The 26,596-nt window shown below is 45.0% G+C and overlaps 1 protein-coding gene across 3 annotated transcripts in view; it reads right to left on the bottom strand.

Moving 5' to 3' along the window:
• The window catches only part of MED13 (mediator complex subunit 13), a 339,306-nt gene that overhangs the window by 186,791 nt on the left and 125,919 nt on the right, over positions 1 to 26,596 (bottom strand). For all 3 annotated transcript variants that reach the window (XR_003939897.1, XM_030185828.1, XM_030185830.1), the window contains 3 exons: positions 15,279 to 15,473; positions 3,189 to 3,351; positions 1,489 to 1,590 (listed from right to left, as the gene is read on the bottom strand). Coding sequence is in view for 2 of the 3 variants with exons in the window: in XM_030185828.1 (XP_030041688.1) it covers positions 1,489 to 1,590; positions 3,189 to 3,351; positions 15,279 to 15,473 (460 nt within the window). In the remaining variant the exon portion in view is untranslated. The remainder of the gene's footprint in view (positions 1 to 1,488; positions 1,591 to 3,188; positions 3,352 to 15,278; positions 15,474 to 26,596) is intronic.

Below are 26,596 nucleotides of genomic sequence, written 5' to 3' on the forward strand. Positions count from 1 at the left end.
GAGGCAATTCTATAAAATACACAAACAGCTTCTAAAAATCAGAGCACTAAGCTAGTATTCTATAACGGCAAATCTGTGTCAAATTAGTTATAAAAAATTTTAGCATAAATAGACAAAACATTTAGGAGCACCAACCTGCGCCATGTCAACAACAGGTGTAAATGTCATCTAAATGTGGCATGCAACTGATAGTACTCAATACCTTACCTGCTTTGCTTGGTGACATACCCATGCCCCTTCTACATGAACTGCCCTTCCCCCCCCTGGTTACATGCTATAACACAGGTCTGCCAAGTTATATTAGAGTGCTTAATTGCCCTTATGCCTGTACCTGTTTCACCTGTTATGGTGTGTTACTGCTGTGGTAGTGCAGAAGTTACACGCAAAATTGGTGCGCTATACAGAATGAGGGGGTAAGTTTGTGCAAGAATTCTTCAACATGTACTTTCATGTGAATTCCTGGGGACATATTTAAACTGGAAATATAATCTGCATAGATTGCATTTTCAAATTATGCTTTCAAGAAAATCTAACCAAAGAAAAAGCAAATACAAAATGCCCTGAGGTACAAAGAACACAGAAAAAAGTGCCCAACAATGTGAGCAATTTTGAGAATTTCTCCACTATCATTTTTAGCAGACATGTTCCAAGATTTAGATTTAAAAAAAATACTGCTTGTCTAATTTACACATTTTCTCTCACATTTAAGACTTTCCAGAGTACATCAGGATAACCCCATGCTGAAATTTTAACTCTTTACAAGGGCAAATCTATAAAGTATACATGTAATTCAATGGCATATGCACATGTACGTACATATACGTAAAGATGTCAAAATTCCACCTGACCACTATTCTTTAAAAGTGTTTATCTTACATAGTAAATATTTTATAAATGGGCACGGACATAGGCAGAACCTGGGCGGGATTTGCACTTATTGACGCATAACTATAGAATATTGTAAAATATGCACATTACCTCCAACACTTAGGTGAACACTATAACACCAGCTCTTTATGGTTGGCATTGCTTGCGCCTTATAGGGGTGTATTTTTGCTTTATGCTAATATTCTGTAAAGAAAAGTAGGCGCTTGTGTTCCTTTACCGAATAGGCCCCCAAATTGTCTGAATTAAAAAGCATATTGTTTTTTAAATGACAGAATTATGAATATATATGAAAGATGTATGAATAGACAAGTAGCCAGGATCATAACAGGAGAAAATCTGGCACTTCAGACTTAGATTTACTGACATTTTCTTATGAAAAGATCTTCTACGCTTTCTCTTGAAGAATTAACTATGCCAAAGGCCTTGCTTTGGTGAAAATATCAAATATTAGAATTCTACAATTCTCATCTTTTGAAACCAAAGCATCTATCCAAGTACAGATGTGTTTAAAAGTGTACAATGCCCCATTTAAGAAATTATGTTTTATGGAAAAAAAATTATATTATATTTTATGGGCCTTAAAGCCTGTTTTTACTATACCTGGAACAATTGCAGTTAGTTCTCTGTGTAGCTTCAACAAAATCCCAAGTTGCAATTTTTTCAGCCATCTTTTCATCATTTGAAGTAGCAGAATACTTTCTCCTGCAAGTCAAATATTCTATTTATTCATATTACTTGACTTCCCTCTTCTGGTTTCTATTACATCTCAAATAATCTCTTTATGAAACAAAAGGATACCAAGAAAATAAAACTAACAATAAGTTGTCATGAAAATCTCTAGTGAATTGTGTATGTAAACAAAAAATCTGAAGTCTACCTCTTCAGCTGAAGAAATCTGCAAGGAAATGAAGAAACTGTTATAATATAAAAATATGGGATAGGCAGCAGATGAAGACCTTAAAACCCATTTGGTTCACCCATCCTTACCTAACATTCAGTATTACTATCCTGTCCCCGCTCTGAAAATTTGTTTGTCCCGTACTTTTGTTTTTTTTTTCTATCTTGGCTATTAAGAGGAAATTCCATCTACCACTCAGTCTGCACAAAAATATTTCCTTAGATTACTCAAGTTCTCTTTCACCTTTACTAAGGGCTTCCTTTCACTGAAAAAGATCTACCACCTAGGCATTACCTGAGCATCCTCCTATCGCTCTGTTCTTTCCTTTCCTCCTTGGTATACACATTTAAATCTTTAAGCTGACCCCTATATGAATTATGATGAAGATTATTAACCATTTTGGCAGCTGCCCCTAAACCAGCATTTTCCACGTGGTGCAGTGTTGCTTTCAGACCTAATTAGGTGTGCCATGAGGAGAAGAAAAAAAACATCAGTATTGCCCAGTGTTTAGATCCAGACCAGCACATTGGTTCATACTCTACCAATCCATCATAAATATCTGATCTCTGCAACACAACATACCTAACGTATGAAATGGACATAACACAACTCTTCCGTTGAACGACTCCCTAATGTGGCTGTACCACATGAACTCTATCTTAGTACATTACTTTGTATTTGTTCACACCGGAATATGCAATCGCCTCTCCGGTACTATGTAAGCCACATTGAGCCTGCAAATAGGTGGGAAAATGTGGAATACAAATGTAACAAATAAATAAACAAATAAAGCAACCAGATATAACAGCAGGGAATCTCTTCTGAGTGCATAATCACCATTAACACGCTTACAGGACCAATATCTCCCTCTCCCCTCCCTGCCCCCAGGTTCAACATCTCTCCCTTTCTCTTTATTTCCTCCCTCCCCTTCACCCCCAGGTCCATTATCTCTCTTCCTTCCCTCCCATCTCCCCTCCAGGGTCCAACTTCCTGTTTCTGCAGGAGCAGGACCTGTCAGAGGGTAAGCTCTGGAGCTGGCCACAGGCAGCAAATGAGTATCGCTGCTGAGGATCGAGAGAAGAGCAAATTTAAGCTACAAGCAGGCAGGCGATTGAGAGGGGGAGCTGTTAAACCATGGGCAGGGTGGGGAGAGATGCCAGACCTTTTTTTGGGGGGGGGGGGAGCAGGAGGGCTAAGAGAAGGAAATAGGGGGAGATACTGGGAAGAGATGGACAGGAGACTCTGCAGCATGGTTAATTTTATTAGTCACAATTAATTTTAAATTATGACATGTTAAATCCCAGAATTAACTGTGATTAATGTCATGCCCTAATTTACATAAAAATGAAAAGTAATAGTTTCAACAGGAACACCCCACATCTTGTAACAGCCAGATACTTACTTGTTCTGTGCTCTGTTCATAGTACATTCTTGCCACACCTTATCCACCACCTGATTGGCTAGTTTCCTAGGGATTTTCCCTCCATGGTGGCTAGTGCTGTCAGAGTTAAATCCATCAGAAACAGAAGAGAACTTCACCCACTTCTGAGACAACTGAGCATCCACTACAAAGGAAAGGGCACAAATAGTTTAACTAGAGAAAAGTAAACTTACTATCAGTCAGGGATGGACTGACTATACAGGCAACTGGGCACTACCTTACATCCCTCTCTCCCCTCTGCCCCCAGGTCTGGGACTTAAGACGCACCTTCTCTCCCCCTCCCATGCTCCCATTTCTGAGCACCCCCCTTTCCTCCGTGCAGGCAGGGGTACTGGCAGCTACACTGGCTGTTGCAGACCTTCTCTCTGCTGTAGCCCGCCCACTTGGACATAACTTCCTTCTTCCACAAGGGCAGGCCATGGCAGAGGGACATTCCGGTGTCAGCGGCAGATGGCCAATGTAGCTGCTGGTGCCCCTGACTGTACACACAAAAGGAGGCTTTGAAGTACCTGGAGGCTGAGCTGTACTTGCAGCAACTGAACTAAAGGAAAAGGTCAGTGGCACTGGCAGCTTTAAGGCACTGGGAGAGGGGGACAGAAGGACCTGGGGTGGGGGGAAGAGGAAGAGAACCCTATGATCCTTATTGCCTGGGCTCCAGACCATTGTCAGTCCACTCCTGCTATCTGTGACTATTTATAGCCATGCCAATCAAGTGTATTTCGACAAGCTGTATGAAAAAAATGTGAAATCAGGGCTATTTTGAGACGCAGCCCGAAAAAAAGTCAAACATATGAAACTGACAAATGGATGCAAGAAGAGAGAATGTGGATTAAGGAAGCAACTGACCCCTGAACAGCAGACTCCTATCAAGGACCAGCAAAGACTAAGGAGCACCAGATTACTGTTAATACAGTGCTGTCACCCAAATGTTTTATAGTTAATGCAAGATTTGTAAAAGAAACACAACAGTACAAAGTACTGAAAAATGAGATGATGTGGAAAACAGACACACTAAAGGAAATCGCAAATCGTTTGGAAGAAATGGAGTTGATCTAATCATAGTTTAAAAGTAAAATATCCAGAAGCATCAGGGTAACAATGCACAGTGATTCAAAAAAGGGAACTAACAGAGCAAAGGGCATAAATGAAATGGTAGCAGAAAACAAGTTACTAAACGTGAATGCCCAGAGTCCAAGAACAATACCTACTACATAAGCCTCTTTCAATCAATGTGTCTAGTAACCTACAATAGTTAGACTATAGACACTTTTCTATTTTATTAAAAATGACGTGGCATGTTAAGTTGAACCATAAGGAGACAATGACTTTCTACAGTGTGGACAAGTCAGCTCTGGTTACAGGGGACATTCTCCTATAAAGTATAGGGAAAAGTGAGAAATCTGGAATTATTTTCATTGTTTTCTAACTGCTTCTACTGTAAAATTGTAGGACAATGTATTGTACTGTGTGATAATACTTTTATCATATGTAAATTGCTTTGATAGCATTGCCTTAGACAATTCATTAAATAAAAATAACCTTGAACCTCGAAATAACTATAGATGCAAATATCTTTCTGTGACCAGATAGAGATATTAAAGGCACTGTTTAGCAATTTGAAGTTGGGAACAGAAAGACCTGGCAACTTTGATCCATGCTATTACAACTAGACTGGCCTATAGTAATAGTAAATACTATGGGCTGCCAAAATATCAAATTAAAGTGCCTAGGCCATTTGCTAATTGGCAAGAATATGACCGCATTTTCCCTGTACAGATTACTCTCCACTGAATTCAAGTGACATTCCATATTCAATTTAAGATTTGGTTTTTCAGACTGTCTTTATTTTATTAGCATAATTTTTTTTATATAATGCAGACTCAAACAGACTAAAGGAAAGAAAATCAGGCAAGACAATTTCTCCTTCCTTTTCATCTTACTGTACACCGCCTTGAGTGAGTTCCTTCAAAAAGGCAATAAATAAATCCTAATCCAACAAAGCAGTCCTCAAAATAAGGCGGGACTATCAGAGAAGACCCTTGATAAAGCAAGTACTCAATGCCAGGCAAACAAATGTCTACTATAGAAGTGCTGAAGAAAACCCCCAAAATATGGGAAACTGATGACCAAGACCATGTGAGCCAAACATAGAATGTGTACTGCAGCAAAACTACAGCTACCCTGGAACAATGGGCACTGCCAGCTAAACAAAATGGCTGCCTAGCCCACATAGGTTATTAACCTTCACTCTGTCGAAGGCTCTAAGTAGGAGAACAAAGCAAACCACCCATAAAGACAAAAGGTGAAAAGCATACCGAACAGTGTTCTAGAGCCATAACTGTGACTGAAGAAAAGAAGAGTATAGATCTACAAGAGAACAACCATTGGAGATATAGAAGCTGGAGATGCAACTGGTTAGAGACTACCATTCAGAAAGGAAACATGGAAGAGCATATTGAATGATCTAAAACCAGCACCTGCAGTTTTGCTGCAATTGCTGGAACCATCTTGGTAGGTGCTGTAACTAGTACCCTTGAGGGAACAGCTGTAGAAAGTAGAAACAGAGGGACTTGAACCTACAAATCCTACGCTTGGTTCCTAGGCCATTGCTCACACACAAAGAGATAGAGATGTATGAAAAGGCTGTCACCCAAATAGCGATAGAGATGTATAAAAAGGCTGTAACTCAAATATTGCTTCATCACCTGAAGCTAAAGGGGTGAGAACGGCACTAGAGTTAGACATGCAGGCATAAAACATGTCCCATAAGCATGAGAAGGAATATAATTCCCTGTTGCAGAACTGGCTGCAGCAGATAAAATGCCAGCAGCTGCCGTTGCATAATATAGTATGCAGGCACCTATGTTATATGAAGGAATACCTCCCAGAGTGCAATGGATGCCAGGCAGTAAACATCCCCCCCCCCCCCCCCCCCAAAAAAAAAGCATGCCTGTAATCGATGCACCTGCTAGCAGACCTGTGGCTTTTGCCCTTGAGGCTGAGCTTGTGACTCTTGGAATTGAAGCCACATGTGGGGATGATGCCTTTAATTAGTCACACCTGGGAATTTTTTTTTCTTAACACACCCACAGATGCTGCAGCCAAAGCAATGGCCAACTATAACCATGCCTGTAGGCCTGTGGAAGGAAAATTTTGAGCATGCCTAACGAGTGAGAACAGGCCATTTGAAGACATGCCTGAGGTCACTATATCTGAAGCCACAACTGTGCACTACCTATGCACTCTAAAAGGTAGATGTAGTATTAGAGACATACTACAATCTCAACACTCATGACCCACCCTAGAGAAACCAGTACCAAATATGTTTTCCAAATGCCACGTATATAGGCACGAAGATATACAGGTATCCTGTGGAGGTGTGACCTAACTTTACATAAGGCACTAGCAAGTAAGTATCCCAACTGAAGCATGCATTGAATGGAGGCAACCGCAAAGTACCTGCAACATAGAAGCCGTGGAAGGTAACTGTAGCACTATAGACAGGCAACAAAAAGAACACCAGCAGATGTCACTCCTAAGTCTGAAAGAGAATGCTACCCAGGATAAGCAGTATACTAGCCGCATAGGTGGCTTGTGGAGATGAGGACCACAGCAGCCAACTGGAACCCTGAAAAAACGAGGAGGGTGTAAATCCTATGTCGCTAGTAGTACTGTGGAACCAAAAAGGAACTAGTACCATGTGCTATAGCAATTTTCTGTAGTGTGGCAAGCACTACTACTGCACCACATAGGTTGGTGCCACTATTATATATATGTGCCTACATGGAAGCCTGAGCCACTGCTTCCCCTGAGCAACCCAGGAAGCTGCCCTCCCCACCACTTACTGGAGGTTGCCAACACTATGTGGAACAGAAGACTACAACCCACACAGCCCGAGAGATGTTGCCACCACTACACAGCCCATAGGAAAGTTGTTTGCACAGTACCATGGGAAAGCTACCACCACACAACACCATGGGGAAGTTGCCTATATGCAGGACAGGAGTCACCATCACTAGGCAGTACAGAATCCACTAGCACTACCCATCCTAGGCCACTGTCACCATTATATAGCATACAAGGTTGGTGGCAGCTCACAGCCCTGAATGATGTCGCCACCATGCCACGCAGGAGGCTGCTACCACTACATAGTACAAGGGGGCTACCACCAAGGAAAATGCCACCACTATGGAACAAAGAATGACGCTGCCACAACGCAGCCACGAGGACTGTTGCGACTATAAGCCACAATTAGATGACGGCATTAGCCATATGAGCTGTTGCTGTGGAAGTATGGTAGTGTCCCAGGACCAAAGTTAGTGCCACTGCACGGTACAATAGAAAAGGAAATGATGATTCCCCAGCAGAGCATAAGGAAGTTAACACTGCGAAATAAAAAGGCAGATGGCCTACTGCAGCCAAAAAGGCCAGCTTTCTCCCCTCTCCCCCATTTTTTTTTAAACTCCTGGGGAACCAAAACTGTGCCTGGATACAAAATACAAGATCCTGCCACCATGACAAGCAGAGAACATCACCACGTTTTCAGTGTAAAACAACTGCCCATGTCCACTCCCCAGAATAGCAAAGATAATTAGCTAAGGGGAAAAAAGTTGCATATAACTGAATATAGCTGACCTGCTATATTCTGGAATGTGCTAGCCACAAAAGAAAACAGCCTGCCCAAGAACAAGAGGCTGAATCACTTTCTGTCCTGCGAATAGGCGCGAGGAACAAATGCTACAAGGGAAATAGCCAAGAGACCATGTCAGCTGATGAGGAAAAGCAAGTAACATTCCCAGAGAAAAGGAAAAACCAGGGAAATGGGAACTCTAAAACCCCGAGCTCAGATACAACCCACTGAAATCTGAAAGTAGAAAAGTGCTACACTACATAGTGGTGCGTCCCAGAGCTTTTTTTTTTTTTATAGCCTGTTCAGGAAACAGGAGCAGCAAAAGCACTGACAAAGGAGGCTATTAATTCCAGGCTGACTAATCTAAAAGACAATGCGCCCCATGAGAGCCCTGGAATAAGGCAGAACAGACTGCAGGAAGGGAGACCCTTACTGAGAGAAACAGAACAAATGCAGCCAAAAATCAGGTTGGGTAAAAACGAAACAGGACAGCATAGGCTGAGAAACTAAAAATCACTCCAGGAAGGAGATTTCCCACCAGTGGTTTAAACGATAGCACCACCAAAGAGAATTGAGAGATGCAAAAAAGGGAACATGAGGGGAAATAGCAGTATAAGCAGACAAGCAGCGACAAAGCACTCCATATTGTATAAAACACACTTCCAAGACTAGAGCAGAGATTCTAGGGCATGGCATGTTGGCACTCACTAACACTTCCCAAATAAGCACCAGAAGTGAGTGTACAGAACCATCACAAACAGGAAGAAAAATTCAATTTCAAGGGGCTCAGTGAGCAATGGCTGTCCTTCGACCAGTAACGGTTGTAGCCCATAGTAAAAACTCCCCAGAATGTTGAAGGAAAAGAATTGCAGACAGAAGTTAACACTTATCTCAGCTTGAAAATAAATAAAGACTGCATACTTGCCAAGGATAAATGCCACATCTAAGCCACATTGCACTGCATATAGACAACTCTCAAGTAAAAGAGTGGAACTGGATGCGACCTGGACCTCCAAGCATCACTCTAACTGAGGAATGCGGGACCTGGCCCCACCGGGTATCATTCTGGCTCAGGCACGTACAGGCAGTAAAATAAGCAGAAACCAACCAGCAAAGGCCCCCTACTCACCTGGCACCCTGTCAAACTGGGGCAGGAGCCAAGTTAGAAGCACCAAAGATTTGCTGCATGATCCATCCACCATCCACTAGGAGACAGAGACAATACTGAACATTCTAGACTGCACAATACCCTTACGGGGTGGGGAATTACTTGGAACTATTTTTTCTGTCTCCTTCCACTGGTGGATGGACATAGCCCATTGGTCTGGACTGGTCTGGTAGAGATGAAAAGGAAATGGGAAAATTAGGTTCTTACCTTGGTAATTTTCTTTCCTTTAGTCATAGCAGATGAAGCCATTACGTATGGGTTATGTCCATCAACCAGCAGGGGAGATAGAGAGCACTCAAACTTACACAGTGCCCTCTTGGCCAGCTAGCTCCACTGTCTCTTCAGTATTTGAAGCTTCCAAAGCAGTATGGCAAACCGCAATGGGAATCACAAGAGCTTTCCTCACAGCGAACGATGGCCCATCACAAGGGCATGAACTCATAAAGGAGGGAATGCACATCCTCCTGGAGGGAATAAACTCATCCTCCTTATTGTATAAGTGGAGGGGAACACACGCGCCTCCTGGAGGGAATCACACATCCTCCCAACACACTGGAGGGAATGAACTCATCCTCCTATTTATAGAACTGGAGGGGAACACACGCGCCTCCTGGAGAGAATCAACACATCCTCAAAAAAAAAAAAAAAAACATGCTGGAGGGAATGAACACATCCTCCTAAATTTAAACTGAACATGAATCCTGAAGATTGTTTTCCAAGGAAGGAACTTCAGGAAATTAGAACAGAACCTGAAACAGATTCACAGCATACAGACAATCATACAGGGAGGGCTCATGGCTTCATCTGCTATGACTAAAGGAAAGAAAATTACTAAGGTAAGAACCTAATTTTCCCTTCCTTGTCATCAAGCAGATGAAGCCATTACGTATGGGATGTAACAAAGCAATCCCTAGATAGGGTGGGAACAAGCCACACCACGCGCTAGCACTTGTGCACCAAAACACGCATCCCTCCTGGCAGCCACATCCAGCCTGTAATGTCGGGCAAAGGAGAGCTTAGAAGCCCATGTTGCTGCACTGCATATCTCTTGAAGAGAGACTGCTCCAGTTTCAGCCCAAGAGGAAGAAATCGCTCTAGTAGAATGTGCCTTAAAGGCTACAGGTGGAACCCGGCCAGCAGATAAGCTGAAAAGATAGTTTCTTTGAGCCAGCGGGCAATAGTGGCTTTAGACGCTGGAGACCCTCTGCGAGAATCGGATAGCAAAACAAACAAATGATCAGAAGTCCTGAAAGAGTTAGTAACTCGCAGATACTGCAGCAGAGTCCTGCGCACATCCAAAAGGTGCAGCTGCCCAAAAGATTCTGGAAACTCTTCCTCTGAAAAAGAGGGCAAGAAAATAGGCTGGTTTAAGTGAAAGGCTGAAACCACCTTAGGCATAAAGGAAGGCACGGTCCAAACCGTGACTCCGGACTCTGAAAATTACAGAAATGGGTCTCTACAGGACAGCGCCTGGAGCTCTGACACCCGTCTCGCCGAGGTAATGGCCACCAGAAAAACGGCCTTCAGTGTCAAGTCTTTCTCCGATGCTCGCCGAAGCAGCTCAAAAGGAGATGCCTGCAGGGTTTTCAAAACTAGCCCCAGGTTCCAAGCTGGACAGGGTGCTCGCACTGGAGGTCGGAGCCGAAGCACCCCTCTAAGAAACCGTGCCACATCTGGGTGAGCAGCCAAAGACACGCCTTCCACCTTACCACGAAGGGAGGCCAACGCTGCCACCTGCACCCGCAGGGAATTATAGGCCAAGCCTTTTTGTACACCTTCCTGCAAAAAGTCCAGAATCGGCGAGACAGGAACCCGCATTGGAACAATGGCTCTGGAAGCACACCAACAGACTCAAACAGGCACCAAATCCTGGCATAAGCCACGGAAGTGGACCGCTTGCGGGCTTGCAGGAGAGTGGAAATAACTTTATTGGAATAACCTTTATCCCTCAATTGCGCCCTCTCAATAGCCATGCCGTAAGACCAAAGCGGCCGGCGTCCTCCATGGCTACCGGTCCCTGAGTCAACAGGTTCGGTACCAGAGGTAACGGCAGAGGAGCCTCCAGGAGCATCTGTCGGAGGTCTGCATACCAAGGTCTCCTTGGCCAATCCGGGGCGATGAGGACCACTTCTCCTGGGTGCAGCCGAATCCGCAAGAGCAGGCGCCCTATCAAGGGCCATGGGGGAAACACATAAAGTAGACCCGGAGGCCAGGGTTGAGCCAAGGCATCCAACCCCGCCGAGCGAGGATCTCTCCGTCTGCTGAAGAAGCACGGGACTTTGGTATTGGCACTTGTCGCCATTAGATCCATCACGGGCTTGCCCCATTTGGCACAGATCTGCAGGAATACTTCGGCTGCCAGATTCCATTCTGCTGGATCGATCTGATGCCTGCTCAGATAATCGGCCTGCACATTGCTCTGACCTGCAATATGAGCTGCCGACAGACACTGAAGATGCAGCTCGGCCCAGTGGCAAATCAGTTCGGCCTGCGCGGCTAGTGCTCTGCACCTTGTTCCGCCTTGTCGATTTATATAGGCCACCGTTGTTGTGTTGTCCGACATCACTCTAACAGCCAATCCTTCCAGGGTCACTTGAAAGGCCAGAAGCGCCTGAAACACCACTTTCAACTCTAGGCGGATGATGGACCACTCCGACTCCTCTGGTGTCCATAGACCCTGGGCATGCTTCCCCTTGCAGTGTGCGCCCCAACCCTTCAGGCTGGCATCTGTTACCACTAGGCACCAAACGGGGAGCGTCAGCGGCATTCCTCGCCGCAGCATGCTGTCCGAGAGCCACCACTCCATGCTGAGACGGGCCGCAGGGAGCCAAGTAAGTCTGCATTGGTAATCCTGAGAAATAGGAGACCATCTCCGGAGTAGGGAATACTGTAGAGGTCTCAGGTGCGCTCTCACCCAGGGTACCACTTCCATCGTGGCTGTCATCGATCCCAGCAGCTGGACAATGTCCCAAGCTCGCGGGTGGGGCATCCTCAGGAGCAGACGGACCTGATTCTGAAGCTTGCACCGCCTTAGCTCGGGTAGGAACACATAGCCCGAGACTGTGTCAAACCTGGCCCCCCAAAACTCTAGAGATTGTGAAGGGGACAGGTGACTTTTGGCCATACTGACGACCCAGCCTAGAGATTGCAGTACTGAGACCACTCTGGCTGTAGCTTGTAAGCTCTCTGTTGCAGAGTCTGCTCTGATGAGCCAGTCGTCTAGGTACGGGTGAACCCTGATACCTTCTCGCCTGAGAAAAGCAGCTACTACCACCATTACCTTCGAAAAGGTTCGGGGAGCTGTGGCGAGGCCAAAAGGCAAGGCCCTGAACTGGAAATGTTTTCCCAACACCGCAAACCTCAGAAACTTCTGGTGCGGGGGCCAAATCGGTATGTGCAAGTAAGCTTCTTTCAGGTCTAGAGACGTGAGAAACTCTCCTGGCTGAACCGCCGCAATGACGGAGCGCAGGGATTCCATGTGGAAATGCCGCACTCTCAGGGACTTGTTCACGTCTTTTAAGTCCAGATTAGGGCGAAAGGACCCACCTTTTCGCGGCACCACAAAGTAGATGGAGTATCGGCCGCAGCCTTGCTCGGCGGGAGGCACCGGGGTCACTGCCCCTAACTGAATCAGACCTTGTAAAGTCTCCTCCACCGCCGCCCGTTTGACGGCAGAACCGCATCAGGACTCCACAAACACGTCTCTTACTGGGGCGTTGAATTCTATTCTGTATCCATCTCTGATCAGGTCCAGAACCCACTGATCTGAGGAAATCTTGGCCCACTCCTCGACAAAGAGGGAAAGCCGTCCTCCGATGACAGGCATCGAGGAGAGGGCCGGCGCACCATCATTGAGAGGGTCGCCCTTGAACTCCTGGTCTTGAGCCACCAGCTGCGGAACGCTTGTCCGAGCAAAAGGAGTTCCTCTGCTGACCACAGGCACGTGAAGTGAACCCAGCAGAACGCCCCGGGCGGTACCTTCTAGCTTCACGGAAGCGAGGTCTGTACGAGGAGTGGACCGCCTGGCCCTTAGAGGAAGGCCTCTGCCTATCTTCGGGCAAGCGCTGGGGTTTTGGATCACCCAGGCCTTTCACAATTTTCTCTAACTCCTCACCAAATAGGAGAAGTCCTTGAAAAGGCAACTTCACCAACCTTTGCTTAGAGGCCATGTCTGCTGCCCAGTGTCGTAGCCACAGACGACGACGAGCCGCCACTACTACTGCCATTTGTTTAGCCGAAGCTCTGACAAGGTCATAAAGGGCATGCCAGAAAGGACAAGGCCACCTCCATCCGCGGAGCCACATCCAAGAAGGGCTCCGCTCCATCTCCGGGCTGAGCCACTGCCTGTTGCAGCCAAGCTAGGCAGGCTCTCACAGCATAACAGCTGCATGCAGACGCCCGAACAGTGAGACCTGCAATTTCAAAGGACCGTTTCAACGCTGTTTCCAGCCTAAGGTCTTGAACGTCCTTCAGGGCAACACCTCCTTCAACAGGGAGGGTAGTTCTCTTTGTCACCGCAGTGACTAGGGCATCCACAGTAGGCATTTGAAAACGAGCCATATGTCCCTCACGCAGAGGGTATAACTGCCCTATAGCCCTGGAAACTCTCAAAGGTCCCTCGGGGTCAGCCCACTGAGCCGAAACAAGCTCTGGGATGGAGTCATGCAAAGGGAAGGCCCGAGCAGCTTTCTTGGTACTAGCCATTCTGGGATTACCCGAGGAGGCCATGCCACTGTCAGGATCTTCAATCGAGAGGGCCTGCAGGGTATCTGAAATAAGCGCTGGCAGCTCATCACGGTGGAAAATCCTCACCGCGGAGGGATCATCCAGATCCTGTGGTAAATCCGCACCTGACTCTGGTTCCTCAGACCAAGAACGTCTGTCAGAGTTCTCCGAATCCTCACACCCCGACCACGGGGGGGGGGAAAAGGTGCACCACAATCTGAAGGGGAATTAACCCTTCTGCGCTTATCTTTAGGCCAAGCATCCGGGAAAAAAGCCTCACTGGGCAGTCCCAGGCCATAATCCATCGGGGGGGCAATCAGAGGAGCCTCAGGCGACCCTTGAGGAAGGGCTCTTTTCATCATGTATGCTTTATGCAGCAAAAGCACAAAATCCGGGGAGAAAATCTCACCCTGGGCACCCAAATCCTGTCCGGTGCTAGCCACTCCTGAAATAACCTCATCTCGAGGTGCCCCACCCGGCTCAGGTCTCTCCGTGTCCACGGAGGCCGCGCCATGCGGTGTAAGCAAAATGGCGCCCGCTGCCAGCTCAGAGCGGGAAGAAACATCGCTCGCCATGCTCGGGCCGGCTCCTACGCCAATACAGCACGATTTACAGAGCCCTGCTGCTGATTTGCGCTTGCCACAAGTGGAACAGCGCTTTACATTGTCCGCAGCCATCGCCGAAAAACGGCGGTAAAATCCAAAATGGCGGTTCGTGCCAAAATCGCCCCGATCACGGGCCCACCCCGGAGGAGTTGGAAAACACTCTTACCTCAAAGGATCTAGTGTACAACTACGATCCTGCTGAAAATCAGGTCAAAAACCTCTGTTCCAGCGTCTCTGCGTTTAAAAACGCGACGCGACTTTTTTTTTTTTTAAGCTGTGAGGAAAGCAGAGGTATTGAAGACTCCGGAGGCTCAGATGAGTGGGAAAGGCAGGGAAAGGGCGAACCTATATGCCTGCATCCACTGTTGGTGGGTAAGGACAGGGAAAGCAAGGCAATATGTCCACATCCACAGAGGTATGGGTAAGGCAGGGAAAGGGCTAACCTATGTGCCTTTAAAGTGAAGCTGCTATAGCCTCCAACACCCCGGTTAACAACTGGCAAGCCAGGAACCACCTCCCGGCAGATTTTTCTGGAGCTCGAACAAGCTGCAGCCACCCTGCTAAGGGAGATAGAGAATACTGAAGAGGCAGTGGAGCTAGCTGGCCAAGAGGGCACTGTGTAAGTTTGAGTGCTCTCTATCTCCCCTATTGGTTGATGGACATAACCCATACGTAATGGCTTCATCTGCTTGATGACAAGGAAATAACCATTTTCTGCAGGTGCTGTCTCCAATACATAGACACTTTGTTCATATTGTAGCGTACTAAATTTGAAAATATATCCATCATTTCATATATTAGTAGTTTATCTACAATGTATACATACATCTTGATCACACAAGCCTTCATAAAACAAGAACCTGAATACATCTTAAGGGACAATTAAGATAAATTTTTCTTTTTTTTTTTCTTTTTTAATGTACCTGTTTGGACTTCTTCAGGGGATGTTGGTGGAGTTAGCGTTACTGAAGACATGGCAGGATCTCTTGTGGAAGCAGGCATTTGGTGGACCCCGAGGCTGGTTGTAGAACAGTGAGAACCTCCAACATTGCTAGGAGAAGGGATGTCAGATTGAGGAACTAAAATCAAGCACGCTGGATAGACCATTCGCACTCCAGCTAATGAAAAAAAAAAGAAAAAAACATAAATCTGAAATCATTGTATTCACATTTGGTTATGGCTGACAGAGCTTCTCCTGGGTTTGCAGTTTAATCAGGACATGCACTAACTAGCATAGGGCATTATGAGGCTTCATTCTTAGCTGCCCAGGGTTTTTCCCTTTTTAACTCCCTTCCTTCCAACTCAGCTGTAACTATCAGTTTGTGGGCTGAAATGCATATATACAACACAAGTAAGACGATCAGTGACACTGTTGTAGGACAACTGCATCTAAATCCCACTACAGAGTCCACAGCCCCAACAACCTCAAGTAGCAGGCATCTTATTGGGGAACTGAACCTGGTTTCCTAAGAACAAGCACTGCCACTGAGCCACTTCAACAGATTTTAAGAAGGATTTGCCTCATAAGACAGAAGAAAGCAGTATGCTAAAATTAAAAGCACTTTATTACATAGCAGAAACAGTTTGGTTTTTGAAGATTACAAAGAGCAATACAATAGTTTAATGCAGGAATTAAAACATATACAGAGGGCTCTGACTAGAGAAGGTCTAACAGTTAAACAGAGACTTTGTATCATTTAGAGCAATGTTTGTTCTCTAGGGCTACACTTCTATTGTCTTCTCCCACCCCAACCCCCTTTTCCAAGAAAAGTTATCACCTGCTTCCAAAAAACAATTATAGAACATGTCCTGCAATTAGTTACATCAAATTACAGTTGGGCGGGGGGTGGTAAGAATCACTGCCTTAAAGCACTAGTTTCAGGAAGGCAAAAATCAGCATTGATCAAATTAAGCTTTCTAATCGCATACTTAAGGTGAAATTATGTTTTACATGTTAACCTCCTTCCTTTCTTTTTTTTTTTTTTTCCAACTCTTTTTTATTATTATAATTTTATTGTACATTGCAATGATACTTCACAGTACAGCTTATCATCTCATTGAACATCTTGTGCTAGACCTAACCCTTCCCATCCCATCCTCCCATCCCACCCTCCCCCCCGTATCATGGTGGTGCTACTTGCTGTTCCTGAAATTGTTCATAAGGTTGCCATAGTTTGCCAAAGGCTCCCACTCGCCCTCTTCTGATGGCTGTCAATTTAGCCATTTGATACATAATGTCCAGTCTCTGCAGTACTCTTTGTATATCCGGCGGTTGCTGCTGTTTCCAGTTTCTTGCTATTGCTATTTTGGCGACAACCAGATACTGTGTCGCTAGCCTATGCTGCAGGCCTGTCGTTGATGCTGGCTTGATGTGTAGCAAACAGTTTTCCGGCTTACAAGGATATGGCCGCTGAATCACTTTAGTTATCAATGAGGTAATTGCCCTCCAGTAGTCTGTTATTTTGGGGCATTCCCACCAAATGTGCATAAATGTCCCCCTAGCTCCACAAGTCCGCCAGCATTCTGCTGATACCTCTGGGTAAATGCGATGCAGTCTCTCTGGTGTATAATACCACCAGTAATAGATTTTATAGCCATTCTCAATTGCACTCTGAGCCAGAGATGGTTTGAAGAGATAACGATATCCTCTCTTCCAGCTCTCTTTAGGTATTGTGGTTTGTAATGCTGCTTCCCATCTATTGACATACACTGCTTGAGGGTCAGCATGACTTAACAAGGCTAGGTACAGACGTGATATACTTCCTCTACCACCTCCCTTTCCTAACGCACTTTCCAGAGCTGTCTCCCCCAATTCCAATTCCTCTTGTGCCTTGCTAAGCATATAGCTACGAATACAACAGTAAAATACTTGATCTCTGGCCTGCAGCCCATACTCCTCCTGCAATACTGAAAATTCTACCATTTTGTCCTCATCCCATAATTGACTCAGTGTGTGTAACCCTGCACGTGCCCAATGTTTGTAACTAATCTCCGTCCCTCCTAACGGAAACCCGGGAGCCCTACCTATCCCTGTCTTAAGAAAGTATATTCTTTCTGGGAACCAGATCCTCCTAATTTGATACCATGTGGTCAAAATGTGCCTAACCCCTATGGGAACCCTTCGTCCTATATTCCTAAGTTCCTTGTCCGGTGTCCACATGAGATCCCCCACTTCTCTCATCCCCAACCAGGCTCTTTCCCAGTGCAGCCATTTTTTATTAACAGCCGGGTGCCAATCAGCTAAAATTCGTAATTGAGCTGCCTGATAGTATAAGAAGAGATTGGGCACTCCCATCCCTCCTCTGTTGTTTGGTTGATACATTATATTACGTTTCACCCTCGGTGGTCTTTTACGCCAAATAAAAGCAAACATTTTCCTGTTTAGGTGTGCAAAGAAACTACGAGGAATAGGGATGGGTAATGCCATGAATAGGTATAGAAGCTTTGGTAATAAGATCATTTTTATCGCATTAATGCGCCCCGTCCAGGATATATTCAGGCCTTCCCATCTATCCAGCTCATCAAACAGCTCTCTCACTTTTTTGAGGATAATTGGCCTCATACAACTCCTCCACCTTGGGAGTAACCTGTATCCCGAGATATCTTATAGATTTAGTGGCCCAGATGAATGGGAGCTCTGTTTTCAGTCGCACTACCTCCTGCTTAGGAAGTGTGAGATTTAATATCTCTGTTTTATTAATATTTACCTTAAAGCCTGACTGTGCCCCATATTGCCTCATTACCTCTATGGCCTGCTTTATGGAAGATTCTGGGTCTGTCAGTGTCAAAAGGATATCATCCGCAAATAACATCAATTTGTGTTCCCTTTTCCCTCGCACTATCCCCTTGACTCCTTCCTCCCTTCTGATGTTACAGGCCAGTGGCTCCATGGTCAGTGCGAACAGTAATGGTGATACTGCACAGCCTTGCCTAGTACCTCTTTTAAGGTGTATTGGCTCAGAATAGGAACCATTGACTTTCAAGATCGCCAAGGGAGCCTGGTATAGAAGTTGTAACCATTTCAAATATCTCCCACCCACACCGACCTTATCAAGGGTCGCAAAGAGGAAAGGCCATTCTACTCGGTCGAATGCTTTTTCCGCATCGACCGAGAAAACAACCGCTGGCACCTGCTCGTCCCTGGCCTGCTGAATGATATGTTGTAAGCACCTAGTATTATCAAAGGCCTGGCGCCCTGCAATAAAGCCCACCTGATCTTCATGGACCAGTTTGGGCATCACTACTTGCAGTCTGCTGGCTAGTATTTTTGTGAATATTTTATAGTCCACATTTAATAGGGAGATAGGTCTATATGACCCACAGTCCTGAGGGTCCTTCCCTGGTTTAAGTAATAGGGTTACCGCCGCCAGTCGCCACGTATAGGGCAATTCTTGCGCCTGGTCATAAGAATGAAAGAGTCTTAACAGAAGTGGCGCCAACAACGAGGCGAATAGTTTGTAAAGTCTGGCGGGGTACCCATCTGGCCCTGGAGCTTTGGCATGTGGCAAATCCTTAATTGCTTCCTTTACCTCATCCACTCCTATGGGCTCCGTCAATCTCTCTCTCTCTCCCTGCGTTAGCTGGGGTAGCTCTATCCCCTGCAGGTAGTTATCTATATCCCCGGGGGTAGCGTCCACTCCTGATTTGTAAAGGCTTGTGTAGAAATCATGAAAGGTTTCTTGTATATCCCCTGTTTGCGTGACGGCCTGGCCGTGTTGTGTTTTGAGACTATGGATATGGTTTCGTGTCATCTGCTTTTTCAGCTTGTTCGCTAGCAACCTACTTGCTTTATCCCCCATCTCATAATATTCCTGTTGAACTTGTTGTAATTGGCTCGCTACCTCTGCTAGCTGCAACTCATTAAGCTGCATTTTATATTTGTGGAGCTCACTCTGGAGTTTTATATCCTTAGGATTCATTTTATGTTGCCGTTCTGTCTGCGCTATCACCTCCCTAAGTTCTCTCTCTTTAGCTTCTTTTACTTTATTCAAGTGAGCCTTGAGGGAGATTAGCTGCCCTCTCAATACCACCTTTAATCCCTCCCATAGGCTCGCTGGGTGGACGTCTTCCACGTCATTAAACTCAATATAATCTTTTATATATTGTTCTATCTTTCCCACATTTTCCGGATCATGTAAAAGAGCTTCATCTAGCCTCCAGTACCTTCTGCCTCCTGCTGCATTTCCACTCCTAAGAGTCAGCCGGACTGGGGCATGGTCAGACCATGTGCGAATGTCTATTGCTACCTTCTGTACAGATCTAGCCACCATCCCATCCCCAAGCCAAAGATCTATCCTCGAGTACGAGTTATGCGATGCTGAATAGTATGTGTAGTCTTTTTCCTGCATGTGTGCTACCCTCCATAAATCTATTAGGCCCCACCTATGCAGAAAACTGTTCACCATTTCTCTATCTTTTCTAGCATATCCCGCCTGCCCCTTTGAATTATCCAGTACCGGGTCCAGTGTCAGATTGAAATCCCCGCCCATTAATAATTGGCCTTGCATGTTGTCTTGCAGCACTGCTTCAATTTCTTCTATGAATTTACCTTGCCCTTCATTGGGTGCATACACTGTCAAATGTATATTGAGTGTTATATAATGAGGCTATCACCAAAAGATACCTACCCCCCTTATCCGCTACTGTTTTGATAATGTGCCAGGGCAATGTATCTGAGAAGGCCACCAACACCCCTCCCTTTTTATGATGTTGTCTGTTAGCAGAGTGGTGTATTACTGGATATCTTTTGTGAGCTATCATTTTCTCATGACATTTTTTTAAATGCGTTTCTTGTAACATAATTACATCACCTTTCATTTTTAACATCTCTGAGAACATACGCTTACGCTTAAATTGGTGAGTTGAGGCCCTTAACATTCCAGGTCACACAATGAAACATGTTATGCAATGCTTTCCCCCATGACCTAGCCTAATCAGCAACCACCAGATACTCCCATATTGCCCCCCTCCCTTCCCTCCCCCCCTTCCCTCCCTTTCACACGAAAGACATGTCCCAATCACCTCTGGATACATGCCTCTAGCTGAGAGGAGCAACGTCTTCCCCCGTCTCTCAGCCCGCTCTGGTTACTTCTCCTTCCCCACATGCTGATTCAGTTCCTCGCCTATCTGCTCCAGTGATCAATCACACAAATTCTTTCAGATCAGTCTGTTGGTAGCTTCATTTTCCCGCTTGCGAATGTACTTGCTTGCCGGAAATTTGTCGTCGGAGGCGTCCGCGGCCTTGCGAGACCCTTTGCCATTTGGGTTTTGAGGGGCGAACTACCGCTCCTTGCTCATCTTGAGGAGGGTCTTCTGCATTCTCCCTTCGTTTCAGGTATTCCTGCGCGTCTTCCAGTGATGCCACTCTCCTCTGCTTTCCTTCTTGAAAAAAGGTTAAAGCGAATGGGTATTGCCATTTATATGGGACTCCTTCCTCTCTCAACTGTGCCGTCAAAGGACGGAGCTCTCCCCTTCGTTTAAGGGTTAAGGCTGAGATGTCCTGATACAATTCAATCGGGTAGCTCTCCCAAGTTATAGGGCACGCCCCTCTTGCCTTCTTCATCACTTCTTCTTTCACTTTAAACTCTGTGAAATATGCCACTATATCTTTAGGCTGATTCTGTTTTCGCATACCCAACGCCCTATGGGCACGTTCGAGGCTAATTGTATTTTTATCATAGCACTCAGTCTCAGTAGATAATAATTGCGCTGCTATAGATCGTACCACCTCTTCACAGTTGTTAAATTCAGGCGTCTCAGGCACCCCACGGACTCTTATATTGGAGCGTCTGCTCCTATTCTCTAAGTCCTCAACTTTGTCCAAGAGGTACCTGGATTCATTTTTCCTCTCCTCCAATTGCTGCTCCATAGCTTTCATCGCCTCTCCTTGCTCTTCTTGGCCATTTTCGACCTCCATCACTCGGTTTCCCAGCTCAGTGATTTCCCCTCGTAATTCCGCGCTCAGCTGGGCAAAGTCTCTTCGCACTTCTTTGAGGTCCGTTTTAATCTCTTGAAACCATGAGCAGAGCTTCGCCCAGATCTCTGGTTCAACCTCCATTCTTTCAATTGAAGGTTCATCGCGTGCTCGCTCCGCGTTTTCATGGTTCCCTCTCGTGTTATGAGCGCCATTTTGTTCCGTTCTTCCTTTCTGCTGCTGATAGGAGAACGCTGCTAAATCCGGCAGTTTTGCTTTCGCTTGAGACATTTTTCGATTTCGCTCTTTTTCATCTGCCTGTAGCTACGCTTTTCAGCCGAATTGCGGGGTCAGGAGTGCTAATTAATTGCTTTTTTTAGTGCTGGTCGATGGGAGCTCCGTTTTCACTGCTCCATTCGGTAGCGTGACGTCACTTCCTCCCAACCTCCTTCCTTTCAATCCTACTACACCAGTGCTGACCATGTGGGCTGTATTCACATACCAGCAAATGGGAGGCCAAGAAAATGTGAATATTTCAATGACACCACCTCTATAAGGAGTAGTGCAGCCTAGAACAGCACAGTATGCCAATTCCAAAGCTAGATGAAACTATACTTCCCGAATGGAACACACGCAGAACAGAAACAAAAAGAAAGAACACAAATTACAGAAAACCTTCAGTCATCAGTATTTACATACATAAGAAGTAAACATTCAGAGGCAGGACCACACGCTTGGAGGGGGGGCACTCATAGAAAGGAAATAAATAGGTTAGAATTTCACCTTTCTCCTGCTACACCAATCCCAACCAGTGAGATGTACTAAAACTTTCTCACTCAGGGAAGCACAATCCCCTCTGGGACTGCTCTATCAAAAGGCACTATGTCAATACATAAGACAGTATCCTATTTTCCAAACAATGGCTAAGCCAGGTCATAAGTACCTGGCAGAAACCCAAATTGTGGCAACACTTCATGCTACAAATCCCAGGGCAAGCAGTTGCTTCCCATGTCTGTCTCAATAGCAGATTATGGACTTTTCCTCCAGGAATTTGTCCAAACCTTTTTTAAACCTAGATACACTAACCGATGTTACCACATCCTCCAGCAAAGAGCTCCAGAGCGTAACTATTTGTTGAGTGAAAAAATATTTCCTCCTATTTGTTTTAAAAGTATTTCCATGTAACTTCCTTGAGTGTCCCCTAGTCTTTGTACTTTAGGAATGAGTTAAAAAAAAAAATTTTCTACTCGTTCTACACCACTCAGGATTTTGTAGACCTCAATCATGTCTCCCCTCATCCGTCTCTTTTCCAAACTGAAGAGCCCTAATCTCTTTAGCCTTTCCTCATACGAGAGGAGTATCACCCCCTTTATCATTTTGGTCGCTCTTCTTTGAATCTTTTCTAATTCCATTATATCTTATTTGAGATACGGTGACCAGAACTGAACGCAGTACTTGAAGTGCGGATGCACCATGGAGAGATACAAAGGCATTATAGTATTTTTGGTCTTATTCACCATCCCTTTCCTAATAATTCCTAGCATCCTGTTTGCATTTTTGGCTGCCACTGCACACTGAACAGAATATTTCAGCATATTATCTACACCACCACCCAGATCTTCTTCAGCGCTGACCCCCAAGGTGGACCCTAGCATCAGGTAACTATGATTCGGATTATTCTTTCCAATGTGCATCACCTTGCATTTGTTCACCTTAAATTTCATCTGCCATTTGGATGCCCAGTCTTCCAATTTCCTAAGGTCTTCCTGCAATATTTCACAGTCCACACGTTTTAACAACCTTGAATAGTTTTGTATCATCTGCAACTTTGATCACTCATTCGTCATTCCGATTTCCACATCATTTTTAAATATGTTAAACAGCACCAGTCCCAGTACAGATCCCTGCAGCACTCCACCCTCCTCCACTGAGAGAAATGACCATTTAACCCTACCATCTGTTTTCTTCCAATAACCAATTCCTAATCCGCACCAGAACCTTGCCTCCTATCCCATGACCAATTTTCTCAGGAGTCTCTCATGAGAAAGTTTATCAAAAACATTCTGAAAATCTAGATAATCTAGATACACTACATCAACCAGCTCACCTTTATCTACATGTTTATTCAAGCCTTCAAAGAAATGAAGCAAATTGGTGAGGCAAGACTTCCCTCGGCTGAACACATGCTGACTGTCCCATTAAGCCATGTTTGTCTAAGTGTTCTGTAATTTTATTCTTTATAATAGTTTCCACTATTTTGTCCACCCCAGGCTTTAGGCCTTCAGTTGCTTTGGGAAGTTAACAGCCTTGTGAATTGGTCCCTGAGGCAGGCTGTCCCAGATCATCTGCAGTGCTTGAGTTCAGCGATTGTTTGTGGCTTTGGGTGCAGCTTACAATAAGCCTCCAAGAGTCTACATCACTGTGACCATTAACAGTAAGCTAGTACCCCCCCCCCCTTTTTTTAAATCAAATAGTGGTAGTTTTACAGTGCAAACATTTTTGAACATGCAAAAATCGCTGGGTGGTCATGCTAAGAAATCTGTAACTTTGCCACATATAAAGATAAACTCATTCCACTCAGAACAAACGTAGATAGAAACAAAGCTGAAATTCCAAACAGTTGCTGAGAAAACCAGCAAAAATGCTAGGGGGTTACTTTTGCCTCACCCCGTATTATTGTAAACTGTTATGACAGTATTGCCCTTAGCAGTATATCAAATATGAATAAAACTTGAATATTTGAAAGGCCCAATCTCCAAGCTCCCACAAGCAGGGGTCCAAAGTGCTGTGGCTGAAGAAATCTGCCTGCACACTGTGTGCCCACAATATGGCCAAGAGAAGTAGCTCTGCCTACTGCAGCAGCATTGTGATCTACAATACTACTGCCATACTTCTTGATGAATGCTACAGTTGTATTCTATGATACCATGGCTGCTGTCCCTTCCAGTTGGCCATGGAAGGCCAAAAGGCTAGCTTTACCTCCCAGGCTACAAAGCCTGTTCGATGCAACAGAATACTTTCTGCTGCATCCAAGTCCTTTGGGCCTCTTCAACCCACAGGTTGGCATCCTTGGGTAGTTCTCACAATGAAGAGAGAGCTCGAGTAGCGTCCCTCCGAGCAGATGTTGAAGACAACACTGCTCCAGTAACATCTGCATTTCCAGCTGCAGCTGAATCCCATACTCTTGTGACCATGGGGACCAACAGGAAAGCAGAAAGCACTGCAGTGGGCACATGTACTCCCAAGTCTGGGACACCAGATCCAGGGTTGCCACCATGGTACCTCGCAGCTACAGATAATCCCAGGCACTTGGACACATGTGCTTTAAAAACTCCTGCAGCTGAGAAAGAAATCTTGGCACATTGTCTGTGATGAACACTATGCCCCTTGTGGCATCTAATCATGCTCCAAGGTACTCCAAAGACTGGGTGGTAAACAAGGCTGCTCTTGGTGTAATTGGCCACCCAGACCACTCTATTTAGGGCCTACTTGGCTTTGCTCTCACAAATCAGCCACTTGTCTAGATAAGGTTGGATAAGCAGTTTGTGGAGTCCCTCAAGGCTCTCCACTATCGCCAACACTCTTCAATATCATGATGATTCCACTGGCCAAGACCTTAAGTAAATTAGGTCTCAACCCGCATATCTATGCTGATGATGTTACTATTTATACTCCCTTCCTGAAAAGACTTGTCCGAGATCTCTAGTGAAATTAACTTTTGTTTACATACGATGTACTTTTGGGCATCTTCATTTAAACTCAAACTGAATGCTGACAAAACACACTGCCTCCTATTATCGTCTCAGCACAAGTACAGACCTTCAATATTAATCACCCTCACCCTGAACCTTCCCATACTAGAAAGCCTCAAAATTTTAGGAGTCACCCGTGACTGCTCACTTACACTCGAAAAACACGTTAACTCCACCACAAAGAAGATGTTCTTCTCGCTGTGGAAACTAAAAAGAATTAAACCATATTTCCCATGAGAGGTCTTTCGCAACCTCATACAGTCTGTCGTTCTCTGCCATCTGGATTACTGTAACGGAGTCTATGCTGGATGTAAGCAGAGAAACTACATTGGCTACCTGTCAAAGATCGAATCACCTTTAAACTCTGCTCTCTAGTTCACAAAATCCTATATGGTGAGGTACCTGGCTACATGATTGATCTCATCATCCTACCTCTCCGGAATACATTTAAACTCGCTCGTTCATATCTTATCCTTCATTATCCAGAATGCAACAGCATCAAGTACAAATCCACGTATGCTACCTCCTTCTCTTTCATCAGCACTCAGCTTTGGAACTCTTTGCCAAAGACCATTAAAATCATCACCAACCATCTAACTTTCAGGAAATCTCTAAAGACCATGTTATTTGGAAGTGCTTATCCCACTGCCTCTGCATGTGTCTCCACTGTTGGAAGCGCATCTATCTAGAGACATTTTGGACACATTCCCCTTCCCTCCATTCCTACTCTTCCCCAATATCTCTTGTAGGTTTTTCTGCTATATTAGCTTCATTTCACTGCATTGGCGTCTGCCTCTGTGGTCCATTGTAAGCCACATTGAGCCTGACAGTGTTGGGAAACTGTGGGGTACAAATGAGATAGATAAATAAACAAATAAATAAATAAATCTGTTATCTCCTCTTTGGGAAGGAGCTTTGCTTCCACCACTATAACCTCCCAAGAACTTTCTGGGAGCCATTGCAAGACCAAAAGGCCGTGCAATGAACTGGAAATGCTCCCCCAACATACAGAGCTTGAGGAATCACTAGTGGCTAACTGCAGAGGGATATGGAGGTAAGCCTCTGTCAGGTACAGGAGTCCAGAAACTCCCCTTGCTGACAGCTGCAATTGCTAACCACACAGTTTCCCATACAAAACCTTGGCACCTGCAGTGCTGCGTTGACACCCTTGAGGTGCTACTTCTTAGCGCCGAGACTTCCTTTTACCATTGGAGGACTTGTTTTGGTTTCACTTTCAATTTTATTTGCTTCTCTTTTAAGTTATGCTGTTTTAACTGTGTATTTATATTCTTTTAGTTCCACTTTTATTCCTAAGTTTATGATTTAGTCCTCTTAATATGCTTTCAGCCCTACCTTTTAGGGGGTATTTTAGCTTACTTTTGGTTTTATTCTTTTTCTTAAATAGAACTTTGGAAGAGGTGGTTTTATTTTGACATTATGTTTAGTGTGGGGTGCTCTGTCCCTTTTGGATTCATGTTGCCATGTATAGAGACCAGCTTGGTTCTTTAAAAATAATTTTTTGACACAGTATGCTTTTTATTAAAAGGTCCAATGTCAAGATGACCAAATGTTGCAA

Source organism: Microcaecilia unicolor, chromosome 13 (genome assembly GCF_901765095.1).
Source record: "Microcaecilia unicolor chromosome 13, aMicUni1.1, whole genome shotgun sequence".
Classification (NCBI taxonomy): Eukaryota; Metazoa; Chordata; class Amphibia; order Gymnophiona; family Siphonopidae; genus Microcaecilia; species Microcaecilia unicolor.